This window comes from Pseudochaenichthys georgianus, chromosome 21 (genome assembly GCF_902827115.2).
Source record: "Pseudochaenichthys georgianus chromosome 21, fPseGeo1.2, whole genome shotgun sequence".
Classification (NCBI taxonomy): domain Eukaryota; kingdom Metazoa; phylum Chordata; class Actinopteri; order Perciformes; family Channichthyidae; genus Pseudochaenichthys; species Pseudochaenichthys georgianus.
Genome location: NC_047523.1, coordinates 37,189,567 through 37,208,206, shown reverse-complemented (window position 1 = coordinate 37,208,206; position 18,640 = coordinate 37,189,567). Strand labels below are relative to the sequence as shown.

The window sequence follows — 18,640 nt, the reverse complement described above, 5'->3', positions numbered from 1 at the left end:
TTTCAACCACAGACCATATTTCCAGCTATTTTCCAAAATCCTAAAGAGAGATTGCGTTGCTTTTTTGTCGAAGGAACCGGAAGGAGTTTGCTTCCGGGTTTTAGGACGCGTCACTGCGGCAAACTATTGTTAAATGTTGTGTGAGTTGATTTATTTGGACCATTATTTTGTTACCTTTTTGTAAAGCGTCTGAGCACCTGTAAAAGCACTCGCCACATACAATGTATTATTCATATGTTTTCCCAACACACATCAATGACCAATCGGGTTGATTCAGTCAACATTTGAGGTAATAACAAATACATTATTTTGGTAAAAGGTTGTCATACAACTAAACTGCAATATATAATAAGAATTGTACAAATCAATTCTCTGGATTAAATTGAGGAAGTGTTCCCTCTGTGCTGTAAACACTATGTTTGTGCTTCCTTTGATTTTGACAGAGAAACAATTATAGTATAAATCAAGAGCAGATTGAATACTATAAATCCAGGACAGTAATCTTCCTTCAGCTCGTAAATATCTCTGTGTTCATATTTAACTGTCGTCCTCGCTGCCTACATCCTCGCTTTCTTTACAATGACTGAGATGTTACAGAGATGTTTATGACGAAAGCTTTTCATGTATTTCATATTATATACACTCCTGATGAATGTTGGTTATTATCTTTTTTTTAAATATCTGTTTTCTCGTTCTGCAGGTCAGAGACGGTGTCTTTTGGTGCAGACCTGCTGAAAAACCCTTGTGCCATCTCCAAATCATGAGGAATATTCATTTGGTGTGACAGACAATCACCAAACATCCTTCTTCTGGAGCACCTCAGCGATAATCAGGACAACTTCTGGCTGCGGATAAACACTTGAAAAACCCTGTTTGATTGAACATTTCCATCATTCCCCGCCTCCTCCTCCGCTGCTCATATTGCCTGGGGTAATTTGAGCTCTCGAACTGTGGGCTTGCAAGGGGATTTTTTTAAAAGGCGGAGATGACATCCCAAAATCTTTTCGTCTCAGCCTCGATACACAACTTGACCGAAGGATAACCATCTGTCCTCTGAGGGACACTTTTGGACCGACACACTTTCAGACACAGAGCCTCGGAGGCAGGCAGGATGGGGGACAGCTGGGTGTGTCTGAGCCCGGCCGAGTTCACCCAGCTGCAGAAATACAGCGAGTGTGAGTACACACATGCACGCACACACACACACGTCTCCCACACAAACAAAAGAACAAAAACAAGTGTGTGTGTGTGGGGGGGGGGAGGGTGTGTGTGTGTGTGTGTGTGTGTGTGTGTGTGTGTGTGTGTGTGTGTGTGTGTGTGTGTGTGTGTGTGTGTGTGTGTGTGTGTGTGTGTGTGTGTGTGTGTGTGTGTGTGTGTGTGTGTGTGTGTGTGTGTGTGTGTGTGTGTGTGTGTGTGTGTGTGTGTGTGTGTGTGTAAAGAACAAATAATGTGGTGTACATGCTATAGCCCGCCGGATGCTTCATGCAACTCAAATTCAAAATAGTGTTTTAAGTAGGTTTGCAGATCAGGAAGCCACAAAAGTCACTAATAACATCTATATATCACACTAATATTAATATATATATGTAAGGCATACTTTAAGACACGTTTGTCTTTTTTTATTTATACTATATGTTGGAAGATGTTTCTTCATTTGCATGTTTTCTGGCACATTTGTGTTTTTATATTTGCATTATTTTTTAAACTGTAACGCGTTTCTCCAGAGGTGTTTTGGGCATTTGCAAATATCGGCTACCGTATGTATTGATAAACTATTACAAACATAGAATAAAATAAGCTTTATATTTTATTAAAAAAAAGTTATTTTACCTCCAAGTCAGTTCAATAAAGAAGTTTCAGTTTTTTCTCACTTTTCAAATTATTTGTACGTTTGCCGTTGTTTACATTAAAGCAAAAGGAAATAAGCCATTCTGTCATTTTAATCACTTTACTAACCCTATCATTTACTCCCGATAGTTTGGATTGTAAACAACATTGCAGCAGGACTTCAGTCGTCTGTTTGGTGTCACATTCTTCCTCCATGTTTTTCTTTCACAAGGACACTCATTAGCCTGCGGGATGAGCGTTGTGGTTACCTACCCTCCCTAATATTTGTTAGTCAAAAGAGCATCTGTCATCTGTGTCATGGAGATGAAGAGAGTCTGACACGCAACCATCCTGCAGAGTGATTACACAACCATGCATAAATCATGGTTTCACAGACCTGAGCGCGGTGCGACAGGCAGGCTGTGATTGATAGGAAAGTGTGTGTGTGTGTGTGTGTGTGTGTGTGTGTGTGTGTGTGTGTGTGTGTGTGTGTGTGTGTGTGTGTGTGTGTGTGTGTGTGTGTGTGTGTGTGTGTGTGTGTGTGTGTGTGTGTGTGTGTGTGTGTGTGTGTGTGTGTGTGTGGGCACACTAATGCAAGGATCTATATGTTGCGTCACTGTTATGCACGTACTGTAGGAGAATGATGTCGTACCTGGTCCACAACTTCTTAGATCTTGAAGGACGCCTTTAGGACCAACAAATGGCCACATTGTTTTCACATAGGACACAAGCAATTGTTAGTCATTTTGAAATGGATATTCAGACATATTGTGTATTCGTATGGGTTGAGAACCAGCCTCACGTGTTTGACAGATGGAGAGTGTTGCGCAGCATGTTAGTAGCTGGTGGGCTTCATCAGGCTCGTGGCTGACAACGCGTTAGTGGGATCTTTTGGTTAGATGTTCCGGTTTGAATTCAACTCAATTCAAAGACTTCACACTGTCCCGTCTGTTGTCAAAACCTTTTTACTAAATGGACATTTCAGGTGTCTTTTTCCGGCGTGGTTTCCCTGTTGTTATATATTGGGGATTTGCATATTAATAATAATAATACATGACACTTATATAGCGCTTTTCTAAAAATTCAAAGACGCTTGATTGGCTATTAGACGCTGATTGGCTGTTTGAAATGTGTGACGTACATAATATAATAACACGTGTTGATGTAGAAGAGACATGGAGAAGAGGGGACACATGTTGATGAAGAAGAGACATGAAGAAGAGGGGACACATGTTGATGTAGAAGAGACATGAAGAAGAGGGGACACATGTTGATGTAGAAGAGACATGAAGAAGAGGGGACACATGTTGATGTAGAAGAGACATGAAGAAGAGGGGACACATGTTGATGAAGAAGAGACATGAAGAAGAGGGGACACATGTTGATGTAGAAGAGACATGGAGAAGAGGGGACATGTGTTGATGTAGAAGAGACATGAAGAAGAGGGGACATATGTTGATGTAGAAGAGACATGGAGAAGAGGGGACACATGTTGATGTAGAAGAGACATGAAGAAGAGGGGACACATGTTGATGTAGAAGAGACATGAAGAAGAGGGGACACATGTTGATGTAGAAGAGACATGAAGAAGAGGGGACACATGTTGATGTAGAAGAGACATGAAGAAGAGGGGACACATGTTGATGTAGAAGAGACATGAAGAAGAGGGGACACATGTTGATGTAGAAGAGACATGAAGAAGAGGGGACACATGTTGATGTAGAAGAGACATGAAGAAGAGGGGACACATGTTGATGTAGAAGAGACATGAAGAAGAGGGGACACATGTTGATGTAGAAGAGACATGGAGAAGAGGGGACACATGTTGATGTAGAAGAGACATGAAGAAGAGGGGACACATGTTGATGTAGAAGAGACATGAAGAAGAGGGGACACGTGTTGATGTAGAAGAGACATGAAGAAGAGGGGACACGTGTTGATGTAGAAGAGACATGAAGAAGAGGGGACACGTGTTGATGTAGAAGAGACATGAAGAAGAGGGGACACGTGTTGATGTAGAAGAGACATGAAGAAGAGGGGACACGTGTTTATGTAGAAGAGACATGAAGAAGAGGGGACACGTGTTGATGTAGAAGAGACATGAAGAAGAGGGGACACGTGTTGATGTAGAAGAGACATGATGAAGAGGGGACACGTGTTGATGTAGAAGAGACATGAAGAAGAGGGGACACGTGTTGATGTAGAAGAGACATGAAGAAGAGGAGACACGTGTTGATGTAGAAGAGACATGAAGAAGAGGGGACACGTGTTGATGGAGAAGGGACATTAAGAAGAAGGGACACGTGTTGATGTGGAAGAGACATGAAGAAGAGGGGACACATGTTGATGTGGAAGAGACATGAAGAAGAGGGGACACGTGTTGATGGAGAAGAGACATGAAGAAGTGTATTTTGTATAATAGGTGACCTTTAAACTGAACACAAATGAGGACAACATCCGCCTTGACCGGTTTAAAGCCTCGTGGAAGCGGACGCTGAAGTGATCTAGTCCTAATCCTTCTTGCTGCTGTCTCTGTGAGCAGAGTCTTGCTTTATGAGCCGGTTGCAGTGGAGACTATAATGGAAACGTGATGGATGTGCACACTGGGAAGAACCCTGCAGGCGGGGAAGGTCTGATTTTAACTGATGGCGAGGAGAGACAGGAAGCCCTGCGTATCAGCAGCAGATCAATCAAGGACTTAATGAAGGACACTGGCTGTGTTTCAGCTGCAGACACAAGTATGTGAGGGAGAAACCCGATCCTGCTGAAGAGCCAGGGTCATTAATAAGCCATGTAATCAAATACAACTGAAACCATTAGCTCATCAATCCTTCAGAAATCATTTTAGTAATTGATAACCGACCGGTTTTCAAACTATCAGGATGTCATGGTTTTGTTTGTGTTCATATTTTTGTGGCACTCTTTCACTCTTCACAACATTTTATTAACAAAATGATTAATGATGTGATTAGTTGGTAATGGACATGATGATTGGCTGCAGCTTTAATACAATTAGTTAGAGTTGATTTATGTATTAGTCGAACAACAGAAATTAATCCGCATTAGTTCAGATAACTACTTTTTCATTGAAGTTATTTATCTGGCAGAGACGACAAACAGTTCCAGCTTTGCAAGTGTAAGAGTTAGCTTCTTTATTTCAATAATGCTACTAGTTTTAGATAAATCAACGACTGTCAAGATGTCAGATTGGACTTTGGAAACATTCTGTATGACATTTTACGCTATCGTTTTTTACTTTTAATGGACACAATTATCAAAAAGTGAAATTTAAAGTGCATTTTTTTTTTGCGGCCTTTAAATAAACTAAAAACATCAGTTTCTCACACTGGCTGAAGCTGTGATTTTAAAAGCAAGATATTCCTGATTGTGTGACTTTGTGTGTTAAGCAGCAATTCATGTCCATATACCAATGTATTTGAGTGTGATAATTTCATCGGGAAACAGTGAAATATCAATATCATTTCTAAAATATCGGTTAAAAGGGACACATTCTGCTCATGTTCAGGTGTATATCAGTATGTAGTGTCTCTACTTTAAAGAGTCCTCTCCTGCTGATGTTCAGGTGTATATCAGTATGTAGTGTCTCTACTTTAAAGAGTCCTCTCCTGCTGATGTTCAGGTGTATATCAGTATGCAGTATCTCTACTTTAAAGAGTCCTCTCCTGCTGATGTTCAGGTGTATATCAGTATGTAGTGTCTCTACTTTAAAGAGTCCTCTCCTGCTGATGTTCAGGTGTATATCAGTATGTAGTGTCTCTACTTTAAAGAGTCCTCTCCTGCTGATGTTCAGGTGTATATCAGTATGTCGTGTCTCTACTTTAAAGAGTCCTCTCCTGCTAATGTTCAGGTGTATCTCAGTATGTAGTGTCTCTACTTTAAAGAGTGCTCTCCTGCTGATGTTCAGGTGTATATCAGTATGTAGTGTCTCTACTTTAAAGAGTCCTCTCCTGCTGATGTTCAGGTGTATATCAGTATGTAGTGTCTCTACTTTAAAGAGTCCTCTCCTGCTGATGTTCAGGTGTATATCAGTATGTCGTGTCTCTACTTTAAAGAGTCCTCTCCTGCTAATGTTCAGGTGTATCTCAGTATGTAGTGTCTCTACTTTAAAGAGTGCTCTCCTGCTGATGTTCAGGTGTATATCAGTATTTAGTGTCTCTACTTTAAAGAGTCCTCTCCTGCTGATGTTCAGGTGTATATCAGTATGTATTGTCTCTACTTTAAAGAGTCCTCTCCTGCTGATGTTCAGGTGTATCTCAGTATGTAGTGTCTCTACTTTAAAGAGTCCTCTCCTGCTGATGTTCAGGTGTATATCAGTATGTAGTGTCTCTACTTTAAAGAGTCCTCTCCTGCTGATGTTCAGGTGTATATCAGTATGTAGTGTCTCTACTTTAAAGAGTCCTCTCCTGCTGATGTTCAGGTGTATATCAGTATGCAGTATCTCTACTTTAAAGAGTCCTCTCCTGCTGATGTTCAGGTGTATATCAGTATGTAGTGTCTCTACTTTAAAGAGTCCTCTCCTGCTGATGTTCAGGTGTATATCAGTATGTAGTGTCTCTACTTTAAAGAGTCCTCTCCTGCTGATGTTCAGGTGTATATCAGTATGTAGTGTCTCTACTTTAAAGAGTCCTCTCCTGCTGATGTTCAGGTGTATATCAGTGTGTAGTGTCTCTACTTTAAAGAGTCCTCTCCTGCTGATGTTCAGGTGTATATCAGTATGTCGTGTCTCTACTTTAAAGAGTCCTCTCCTGCTGATGTTCAGGTGTATATCAGTATGTAGTGTCTCTACTTTAAAGAGTCCTCTCCTGCTGATGTTCAGGTGTATATCAGTATGTAGTGTCTCTACTTTAAAGAGTCCTCTCCTGCTGATGTTCAGGTGTATATCAGTATGTAGTGTCTCTACTTTAAAGAGTCCTCTCCTGCTGATGTTCAGGTGCATATCAGTATGTAGTGTCTCTACTTTAAAGAGTCCTCTCCTGCTGATGTTCAGGTGTATATCAGTATGTAGTGTCTCTACTTTAAAGAGTCCTCTCCTGCTGATGTTCAGGTGTATATCAGTATGTAGTGGCTCTACTTTAAAGAGTCCTCTCCTGCTGATGTTCAGGTGTATATCAGTATGTAGTGTCTCCATGCTTTAATGTTCAAATGTGTGTGTGTGTGTGTGTGTGTGTGTGTGTGTGTGTGTGTGTGTATATGTGTGTGTGTGTGTGTGTGTGTGTGTGTGTGTGTGTGTGTGTGTGTGTGTGTGTGTGTGTGTGTGTGTGTGTGTGTGTGTGTGTGTGTGTGTGTGTGTGTGTGTGTGTGTGTGTGTGTGTGTGTGTGTGTGTGTGTGTGTGTGTGTGTGTGTGTCAGCCCCTCTGATGCTGCAGTTTCTGGTGCAGATGAATATTCATCAGGACATTTTATAATGGAATGCTGCATATATTAATTCAGTTTTGAGAAAAGTGTTCTATCCAAAGGAGCATTTCCTCTCAGAGATATGATTATAAAGACAGTTTATTTTCTGGAAAATGCTCTGCTGGGTCGTCGCATGGTTTTCAGAAGTGTATTAAAGAAAATGCACAACATGTAATGACACAATGCTGCTTGTTCTCCTCCTCAGACTCCACTAAGAAGCTGAAGGATATGCTGGAGGAGTTTCACGGGGAAGGAGTTCTGTCCAAATACAATCCAGAGCAGGTGTGTTTATAACCTTCTCCATTATCCTGCATCCACTTTATTTTCACTTGATATTCTGCAAACACATGGTGTGACGCCATCAGGTGCTTCTTTGGTTCCTCTGATTCAGAAAGCTCAGTCCTTTTGTCCCATTTTTAGAAAAGGGCCCCTGACTATAGACTGAATGTATGTTTTAAAGGTCCCGTGTCTTGGCCATTTCTACTGATCCTAATTCCATTGTTGAGGTCGACTAGGATAGATTTATATTCTGCAATTTTCCAAACTCACATTGGTTTCTCACAGCATCTCTGTATAGTATGTGTATTCACTCTCTGTCCTAAGCGGCTTGTTGGAGCTCCTGCCCCCCCCTCCCTGTGAGCCCAGTGGCTGTCTGCGAGACACAGCGAAACCTAGCACGAAACCAGCCCGAGCACGTGCACACACCCGCAGCCTGGCTGAGAGTTTGTGTGTGTGCTCACACAGACTCGCAGCCTCGCCTCGTCCCGCCGTCTCAGGGAGGAGAAAAAAAACAATGGAAAAAGAGAAACAACGAGGCGTTCTGGGGCAGCATCGACAGGTCTTCTTTGTTAGAGTTTTACTCGCTACAGGGTGCACTTTGAGGGTTTGTGACCCTGCAGACCGTTTACATGCAGAAACACCTTCACAACAAGGGGACGGGTGATAACTGGAAAAGCATGACATGGGCCCTTTAATACAGTGGTCTGGACTTGTGAGGATGCTACTAATAGACTTTATTCCGTGTTTACTGTCATCTCTGTTCACATTACACACTTATCTTTCTAGATACATGTTTTGCTTTACTTGCTGTGCAGTAAACAAAATACAAGTAAACATATTTTCATTTGCTTTGATTACGTGTCACAATTTGAGCCTGTCTGAAATACATGTTGTATGAAGATGTATTAACTTAACTTACTCACTTCTTTCTTTGTTTTGTCTCTCATCTTATGGTGTAAATTAATGTTTGTCAGACAGCTACAAGCATTTTTACGAACGTCAGTGTGAAGAAAATCTATTGACTAATGGCTTTGCAGAGAGCATAGATAAAATATAAATATAGTATGCACTTAAACTGATATTGACTTTTTTTTTTTAGGAGTCAAATAAATAATGTTGCCTCTCCCTTCCACAGCAGTTCATCACCAAGCTTCTTTGCTGTTACTCCTTTCTCAGAACTGGAGACATGTCGAATGCCATACTGTAGATAATAAATAATACACAAAACGATGTTGTGATTGATCAACCGCTTACAGATGTCCCGCCCCTTAGCCTATCCCGTACTATGAGTTGGAGTGATAGCCAATAGAAGCACAAGCAGTGGCGGTTCTACATCAATTTGACTGGGGGGCCAGTTATTTTCTGAGGGGCACAATAAATGCAGGACGAAAAAGACAAAGACAGTTTGAAGTAATTGCGCATAAGAAAACAACGTAATACAGTTATTGGTACACATTTTTATTTAAGATACTTATAGTTGCAGTTTTTACGCTCTAATGGGTCCGACTAGAATGACAAATAACGTTAGTTCCGCCTATTCCGTGAGCCAAGAAATCGTTTAATCATAAACTTTTCATTTTCAGTGGGGTCACAGTCAGTGTTACGGGGCAATGGCCCCCCCTGCCCCCCCCCCCCCTAGAACCGCCCCTGAGCACAAGTATTACAAAGTGATGTCATTATGTTCCAGAAGTAAACAAAGGAGTCCAAAGGAGGCGTGTCAGGGAGAGGGGAAGGGATGTTAGCCTCTGCAGACCATTTACATGCACAACAACCTATATAACACACTACAGGAAAGAGAAAACAATAGGGCCTCTTTAAAGATAGTGACGTCCATCTTCGTCCATGCCAACATGAACCTCTGGTATTTTTCCCATTTCTTTATTCCTCTCCCTCTTTATTATCACCTCCACTCTGCTGTAAGCTTCCTCTGTTTTTTTGATTGACTAACAGCCCGGCTGGACTTTGGGCGCCATATAAATCAGATTTAATGTTCATGTATGGACCAAACCATCACCTGGCGCCTGTGTGTGTGTGTGTGTGTGTGTGTGTGTGTGTGTGTGTGTGTGTGTGTGTGTGTGTGTGTGTGTGTGTGTGTGTGTGTGTGTGTGTGTGTGTGTGTGTGTGTGTGTGTGTGTGTGTGTGTGTGTGTGTGTGTGTGTGTGTGTGTGTGTGTGTGTGTGTGTGTGTGTGTGTGTGTGTGTGTGTGTGTGTGTGTGTCTAATGACTCAGTCCTTTGCGCCAGCTGTAGTGGAATCTACTCAGCCAGCTGGCGACAGGAGAAAACTCTGACCTCTCGTTGGGCTTTAATTTAGTGTATTTTTAGCCAAGGTGTTGCTCTGCTTCACCTGAAGGACATTTGTTGCCGTCAGTCATGTCTCCATTTAACAAATTAGAAAACAGACATCATCTTCCCTGATTGATAAGTGACTGAGAGACGCATTACACCCACAGGGTTTTTCTTTAAAGGCTCCAACAGACATCATGCATTTATATAACTTAACTGGTTTAGCAGCACACTTAATTATGTAACATAAACACGTCCTACATGATTGTCGCACAAAGAAAAAAACTGCCAATGCTTTTAAAAGGTTTCTTTGTGTTTGAATGTGAACTATGATTTGTTGATGTGTCATAAAGGTTATATTTAGTGCAGAAATGACAACAACATTCAAACAAAACAAATTACAGAAAGAGAAACTTGAATTCCGAATTGATTTTAAACTCCTTTTATTTGTTTTTAAAGCCCTAAATGGGCTGGCTCCGTCTTATTTAGCAGAACTCCTCCAGCGCTACACCCCAGGCAGAGCCTTAAGGTCTGCTGACCAGCTGCTGCTGGTAGGGCCCAAGACCAGGCTCAAAACCCGAGGGCACCCAGCCTTCGCAGCAGATGGGCAGGGGTGTCAAACTCAATTTCATCGCGGGCCACATCAGCATTATGGTTGCACTCAAAGGGCCGGTTGTAACTTTAAGACTATATAAAAATACATATATAAATATATAATATATATAAAATAATGTATTATATTACATCATTGCCTCTGCATTGGATTATCATCGGATAGGGTAATAACTTCATAATTAACTACGTCTGAAAGCAGAAGATAGGGCAAATAATTGCAAGTCTCTTCAGTGTGTATGTCCCAAAATGATTTAAAAAGAAAAGCCAAATTCTGGAGAAAAAATAAATAGAAGTGACATTTTGAAATAAAAATCTAATTCTGAGAAAAAGGAATTCTATGAAAAAATGCATATTTTGAAGAAAAAAAGGCAAATTCTGAGAAAAAAGTCATATTTGAGATGCATTGTGGGACATGTAGTTTATGGGCAACATGCTTCTGTAGCATGTAACCGTATAATAAACATATTATATTCTTTGCAAGCGCTTGTGGGGCCACATAACATGAAGTCGTGGGCCGAATGTGGCCCCCGGGCCTTGAGTTTGACACCCCTGCCCTAGGGTTTTTTTTAAATCCTCACTAAAGACTCACTTCTTCTCCCTGGCCTTGTAGTCAGAGCGGAGCACGACACCTGACATTTCCCTGTGTGTGATTTTTATATTTCTGTTGTCAATTATTGTCTTTTATTGTGTTGTAGTAATGTGTTTTTATTACATGTACAGCACTTTGGCTCGACCAAAAATCGCTTTTAAATGTGCTATCTAAATAAAACTTGATTTGATTTGAAAGCAAGCAGCTAAAAAGTGTGTTATTGTAACCTGTTGAAGTTGTCAAAAAAGGGAATTCATCTGTCTTTGCTTTTAAAAATAACTTAAATGCAGATAAAAACAGTATCTAGGAAAACAAGCAGTACACTATTACTAAATATAAAGACCCTCTTTTTATTTTCTCTTTCTTCTGACCCGTTTGTTGCAGGAGGACACTACAATATATCTGATTAACTATAACATGTTATGAACAGTGTCTACGTGTGATTTTGTTTAATGTTTCATTTATTATATTAAAATCCTAAAACGTATAAAATAAAGAGCCCCAAGCTACGTTTTGAACCTCCATGTCTCCCCTCTCAGACAAAATAGATTCAATTTATCACACATTTTACTTTCTTAAATATAATTGTACCAAGTGCGGGATGGTTTACACACCTCGCATTCAATATTTCAACATACTATTTCATTTTGATTTCGTCCAAAAGAAGGTACCAAATCATAGTATACTGCAAAGAAAAAGACAATCAAAACCACATTTCTAGAAACTCACGTGATTGTACGGTAGATGCCGATCTGTGTCCTCAGCAGGACAGCAGCCCCTGTAGTCCCTTCTCTCTTTCATGCAAACAAGAAAGTCAATCAAACCCTCGTCACAGGCCCAAAACAAGACTAAATGAACCGTGTAAATGTGTCACAGCGGCCCTCGGGAGATGTTTACAGACAGGCAGCCGCCCACAGGGAACATCATGTGGAGGTAAAGAAGACTCCGGGCTAAAGGTGTTTTCCAGAGGGACGAACATTTCCACAAAAGCATCTGTGTCCACTTTCATTCAACGCTAATTCATCAATGTTTTATAACTGTAAAGAGACTGTTTACTATGGCGTGTGAGCGTACTTATCGGAACCTGCTGTTATGCACACATTATTAAATCCTCGTGGTTTGTTTGGCCAAATAAGGAGAAGAGATGTGAAGATGCCTGGATCAGAGTTGGGTCAACATGGCAGATCAGAAGTCTTCAGTGTGTTCCTCTGTGATCAAGTTGCAGTGCTAGAAGTCTAGACGTGCAAAAGTCATTTCCTATTAAGGTGTGAACTACATTTACCCTGAGAGGAGAATTGTGTACTTAGCTCGTATTAAAACCTCATGTTTTCTTAGCTTACTTGCATTTATTTGCAGATCTGTTTTAAAGCGGAGAGGAATTATTGAACACATACTTGGACTGAGCTTGATAAACACCGATGGCTCCGATTTGATGTGGAGCTGAGCTTGCGAATAAACTTCACTTTGTTCTATTTTGGTGTGAAGCACATTTTTCCTGGGAGGAAAATGGTTTACTTTGGTCACATTAAACCCTCATTATTTGTCTAATTATTTGCAGATCTGAAAGATATTCTTGACCACATACTGGAATGGATTTGGCAAACATGAATGGCACTGATTTGATCTCGAGCTGAACTAATAAACAGATTAATCAACTAGATTATTAACCTCCTGCACCCAGAGAATCTGAAATGGACTATAACGCATGAAGATTACTTTTATTTTTGGTACTTTAAATAGATTTTGAATAATAATAATAAACGTTATTTGTATAGCACCTTTCATGCACAAAGCAGCCCAAAGTGCTTTACAGAACAAGCTAAAACATCTACAGTGATCCTAATGAAATCCCCTTGAATTAAAGCTGACAAGATATTAAAATAGGTTAAGATTCAAAATGTAAAATAAAAGCAAAACTGTAAAAATACAGTAAAACATGGACGATGATACGAGTGAGAATTGACAGGTAACTGAAATTAAAAGCCATATTAAAACGTTTTTTATTTGCTTTTAAACATTTAAAGGGATTCATGACTTTTACTTGTACCACAGTTTTTTTTACAATTTAGAAATTCTACTTTGATTCCAAGTATCTACTTTCACCACTTTGCACCCTGACCACCCCCCTCCACACGGCAGCTAACCTTCTCTTCTTCCCCCTCCCTCACTCCTTCCTCACTCCTCCTCTTCGTCATTGTCCCAACTGTTAAACAGAAGCAGGACGTTCTGAACCAAGTAAGCCTCGGCCGGCGGGCTCTGCATGCTGTGTGGTGTCTGTGTCATCAGACTGCATGCGCGTTCTGTCCACGAACACAACGCCGCTGCAGATGGTCGGTCCCCCGTCAGAGGGGCAGAGGTCACGGGGGGCGTTGGGTTGAGATGAGTGCCGCTATGCCCCCGCCACATGGCAGTGGAAGATGGTGGTGTGGCAGGAGGAAGGATAATCAGAGTGTGAATATGACATGTTGCTTGTCATATAAGGTTGTATCTGGACGCAGCTTCCATCACCTCCAGTCTGCTGTTGCTAACCATTAAGACAATAATCTGTGGTGGATAGTAACACCTTTACAGTATTTACAGGGCGATACGAACGGTTATATTTTGGGGTATAGTCCGTCGTCATGTAAGAGCAATAACAAAATTGTTTTCGAAAGTATCACTTTTTACGCTAGCCTATAGCTAACGTTAGCCATATGTGTTGGTGCCACTAATAAGTCTTTACCATCCATTTATGATAGTTTGTAAATTGACTACAAAGTGGCCAAACAACTACTGGCCCCATTGTCTTCACTTTACAGTATAAACTGAGATTCAGTTAGCGTCAGCAACAACGAGGGCTAAGCTAATCAGTTAGCATGCTAATTTCAGTCTCTGTAACAGAATACATAGCTGCTCTGACACAATGTCAACGCTGTAGCCTTTCCACTTTATTTTTGAATATTTTAAACCTAAATCCTGGCCATAATCTACCACTGTACTTTTTTAATTCAATATCAAGAAATATTTAATCCTCATGACTTTTTCTGCTATATCTCCCAGCCCTACTTTAAAAACAATTCTGCTATAAAATCTCATTAATAGCTTCCAACCATATAGTCATTCAGCTGTAACTTTTAAGAAGATGCCGGCATGTCAATCACAACCCAACCCATACCTTCATTTCAGGGCAGATCATCGAAAGGAGGTCCATCGCTTCCTTCATCTCTCTTGTTTCCAGCCATGGTTGGTGTAAACTTCATTAATTGTCGAGTGTTTTCTTAACGAATACACTCTTTCCTTCCCCATGCAGCCCATTGACTATGAGGGTTTCCAGCTCTTCATGGCCACATACCTGGAGAACGACATCCCAGAGGAGCTGTGTCAGCACCTCTTCACCTCCTTCAAGAGCAAGACCGGAGGAGGCTCCCCCGATCACTCCCGAGCAGGAACCAGTTTACTGGGTAGGCTGCTTGTATTTGTATACCTAGCGAAGTGCATTCATCTTTTTGCCTCCTTCAGAGAATGCTACAATAATGCAATGATCCGGTGTACCCCTACTTTCCTTTCATCCGTGCACATTCGGTTTAAAACAAACAAAATCTACCACAACTCTTTTGAAACCAGGTCTGGAAATGGAACACAATCTGACCCTTAAAATCATCCCATCAGAATATATGATTACGGTACATTTGTTTAAGTAATGGAAAGTGATCAAATTGTATACAAGCAAATCTCAGACACCATACCAAGGACATCTCATGTTGAATACTGAAAAAGTGGGACACCCTTCAGCGTCTGTGGATTACCATCGTAGTTGTTTTGTGGTGTTTCAAAACTCAAAGTCAACGCAGTTCTACACAAAATGTAGGTACTGGGAAATCTAAAAAACTATAAATATATAAAAAAAAAAAAATGTGTCTCCTCAGACTCTACAATTCACCCTATTTCTTTGCAGCAAAAACAAATAAACAACCCAAAATCATGCAGATAAACACACAGACAGGCATATTCACCCATCACTGTTTGCTTGAGGGTTTCACGCTGAGCAGAGCCTAGGTCTTCAGGTGCTGTAGGTCGTTTGCACGTCGCTGCCGGTGCAAACTGTGTCCCTCCATCCATCCGTCCATGTGAGCGCTGCGTGGCCCCGGGGCCTGAAGTCTGCTCCTCTCTGAGAGCAGCTGATCGGACAGATGGACGGAGGAACTGAGCATCTATTTCTGTGGTGGAGAGCTTGTAAAAGTTAGAGGCAACAAGTGCAGCGAGGCCAAATGTCAGCGACTTTGTGCAGCATCATTGGCTGAGAGTCGCAGTTAGTTTGTGATGTCCTTGCTTTGGCGGCTTTCTAGTTTGTGAGCATTACGAATGATCTGATAAACTTTGAAAATGTGTTATTTCAGGGGGGTTTTAATAAATGAAAGGTGCTCTGTAGAGTTTCCCTGTGGAGATTCAGTTTTATTTATGATTGTTTGAATTCTTGAGGCATGACAAATGAATATTCAATACATATTTTTGAGAGCTTCAGATAACATATATTGTCCGTACAAATTGCCTTTATAATTGTCCAGCTAAACTAAGCTAAGCCCAGCCAACCACCACTCCTAAATCTAATCATGTTGGTATCATACATGCCTTCAAAGTAGATAATCCTCTGATGCTGTAATCAAAGTGTTTGGAATATACACTGAACACAAATATAAAAGCAACACTTTTGTTTTTGCTCCCATTTTTCATGAGATGAACTCAAAGATCTAAAACATTTTCTATATACACAAAATAACCATTTCTCTCAAAATTGTTCACAAATCTGAAAACATCTGTGATAGTGAGCACTTCTCCTTTGCCGAGATAATCCATCCCACCTCACAGGTGTGGCATATCAAGATGCTGATTAGACAGCATGATTATTGCACAGGTGTGCCTTAGGCTGGCCACAATAAAAGGCCACTCTGAAACGTGCAGTTTTGCTTTATTGGGGGGTCTGGGGGGGTCCGAAAAGCAGTCAGTATCTGGTGTGACCACCATTTGCCTCACGCAGTGCAACACATCTCCTTCGCATAGAGTTGATCAGGTTGTTGATTGTGGCCTGTGGAATGTTGGTCCACTCCTCTTCAATGGCTGTGCCAAGTTGCTGGATATTGGCAGGAACTGGAACACGCTGTCGTATACGCCGATCCAGAGCATCCCAAATATGCTCAATGGGTGACATCTCCGGTGAGTATGCTGGCCATGCAAGAACTGGGATGTTTTCAGCCTCCAGGAATTATGTACAGATCCTTGCAACATGGGGCCGTGCATTATCATGCTGCAACATGAGGTGATGGTCGTGGATGAATGGCACAACAATGGGCCTCTGGATCTCATCACGGTATCTCTGTGCATTCACAATGCCATCAATAAAATGCACCTGTGTTCGTCGTCCATAACATACGCCTGCTCATACCATAACCCCACCACCACCATGGGCCACTCGATTCACAACATTGACATCAGAAAACCGCTCACCCACACGACGCCACACACGCTGTCTGCCATCTGCCCTGAACACTGAAAACCGCGATTCATCTGTGAAGAGAACACCTCTCCAACGTGCCAGACGCCATCGAATGTGAGCATTTGCCCACTCAAGTCGGTTACGACGACGAATCGGAGTCGGGTCGAGACCCCGATGAGGACGACGAGCATGCAGATGAGCTTCCCTGAGACGGTTTCTGACAGTTTGTGCAGAAATTCTTTGGTTATGCAAACCGATTTTTGCAGCAGCTGTCCGAGTGGCTGGTCTCAGACGATCTTGGAGGTGAACGTGCTGGATGTGTGGAGGTCCTGGGCTGGTGTGGTTACACGTGGTCTGCGGTTGTGAGGCCGGTTGGATGTACTGCCAAATTCTCTGAACCGCCTTTGGAGACGGCTTATGGTAGAGACATGAACATTCAATTCACGGGCAACAGCTCTGGTGGACATTCCTGCTGTCCGCATGCCAATTGCACGCTCCCTCAAAACTTGCGACATCTGTGGCATCGTGCTGTGTGATAAAACTGAACGTTTCAGAGTGGCCTTTTATTGTGGCCAGCCTAAGGCACACCTGTGCAATAATCATGCTGTCTAATCAGCATCTTGATATGCCACACCTGTGAGGTGGGATGGATTATCTTGACAAAGGAGAAGTGCTCACTATCACAGATTTTTTCAGATTTGTGAACAATATTTGAGAGAAATGGTTATTTTGTGTATATAGACAATGTTTTAGATCTTTGAGTTCATCTCATGAAAAATGGGAGCAAAAACAAGTGTTGCATTTATATTTGTGTTCAGTGTATATATATTTTAAATAGTGCTGTCAAAATTATCGCGTTAAAGGCAGTAATTAATTTTTTGAATTAATTGCGTTAAAATATTTAACGTATTTAACGCATGTGCAGAATGGCCCGCCCCATACGTGCCACCAGTGGCAGCACCAGGGTATGGCTGGGGTAGGCTACACCCATACCAAGAAATGGCTTAGCCCCACCATGAAAAATGATGTTAAAGTAAGCAAAATAAAGTCTGCCAACTCGCGGAGTAAATTGCACAGACAGCAGTTAGTAAGACTGATTTCAGTAGCCACGGTTTTGAAAACTTTTGTCACGTAGTGATCGTCTTCTCAATAGAACATCTTTGATAACGGCGTGGTGTTGTTGCAGGAAGTCCAGACGGAGAATACTCTTGCTGTAGTTCAGGGCAGAGCCATATAATAGTAATAATATGGCTCTGGTACAGGGGTGCACATAACTGGTACGCAGGTTATGTAATCTGAAATGCGTACCGTCACTTGTGTCACAAAGCGCAATGAATTAAGACCCCACGGTTTGATGATTGATAGGTGTGTGTGTGTGGGCTGTCTTTCATTTTGACACACAGAACAATGTTATAATAAACATAAATACTGTATGTTAAATGGATATATCCGCCTTCTTTCATTTATCTTTCCATTCCCACAACAATATACATAAATAAATGGCATATGTTGGACATAGTTCGAATGGTGATTAATCATGATTAATTAATTTTTAAACTGTGATTAATCTGATTAAAATTTGTAATCGTTGGACAGCCCTAATTTTAAATACTCCAATTATTTACCGTCTGAATAGTTGCTGGTTCATTTCCTGTCACCTGACTAATTAGTACATTGACTATTTTTTTAGCAGCTTATTAGAATATAATATAAGGTCAGTAGACTCTTAACCGGGTTCCCTGCAGATCCTTAAAAAGTCTAAACATCCATTGAATTAATTTATAAAAAGAATGCCTTCAAATAAACAGTGTTAAATATGCTATGACAAAAGATTAGGAGGAACCTTGTAAACAAATTCAATTAATCTTGAATGGTAATGCCACTTCTTTTTCTGTAATTTGCTAATTGCTTCCATGGTAATCAACTCAGTGTTAAAGTGTATAAATTCACATCTAGAGAACTTAGTATATAATTACATATATATATAGACAGGGATATCCTTTTGTTGACCCTGCAGGTACACAGATGCAGTTATAAGGCTTTGAGTGTGTGTGCAGTGTGTGAATTAGCAATAGCAAAAATAGATCGGTGCCACTTAGAAAGCCGAAATAAATGCTTGGAGATATGCTTAGCGTCATTATTTAAAAAGAGCAAGACACAG

The 18,640-nt window shown here is 41.1% G+C and overlaps 1 protein-coding gene across 2 annotated transcripts in view; it reads left to right on the top strand.

The window, feature by feature from the left end:
• Positions 1-18,640, top strand: part of LOC117466963 (diacylglycerol kinase beta) — a 170,278-nt gene that overhangs the window by 19,647 nt on the left and 131,991 nt on the right. The window contains exons 3-6 of one of the 2 annotated variants that reach the window (XM_034110500.2): positions 701-1,175; positions 7,448-7,524; positions 13,224-13,244; positions 14,299-14,449. In XM_034110500.2, the coding sequence (XP_033966391.1) occupies positions 1,112-1,175; positions 7,448-7,524; positions 13,224-13,244; positions 14,299-14,449 (313 nt within the window). In that variant the 5' untranslated portion in view covers positions 701-1,111. The remainder of the gene's footprint in view (positions 1-700; positions 1,176-7,447; positions 7,525-13,223; positions 13,245-14,298; positions 14,450-18,640) is intronic. The other variant, XM_034110501.2, reaches the window with a different exon arrangement.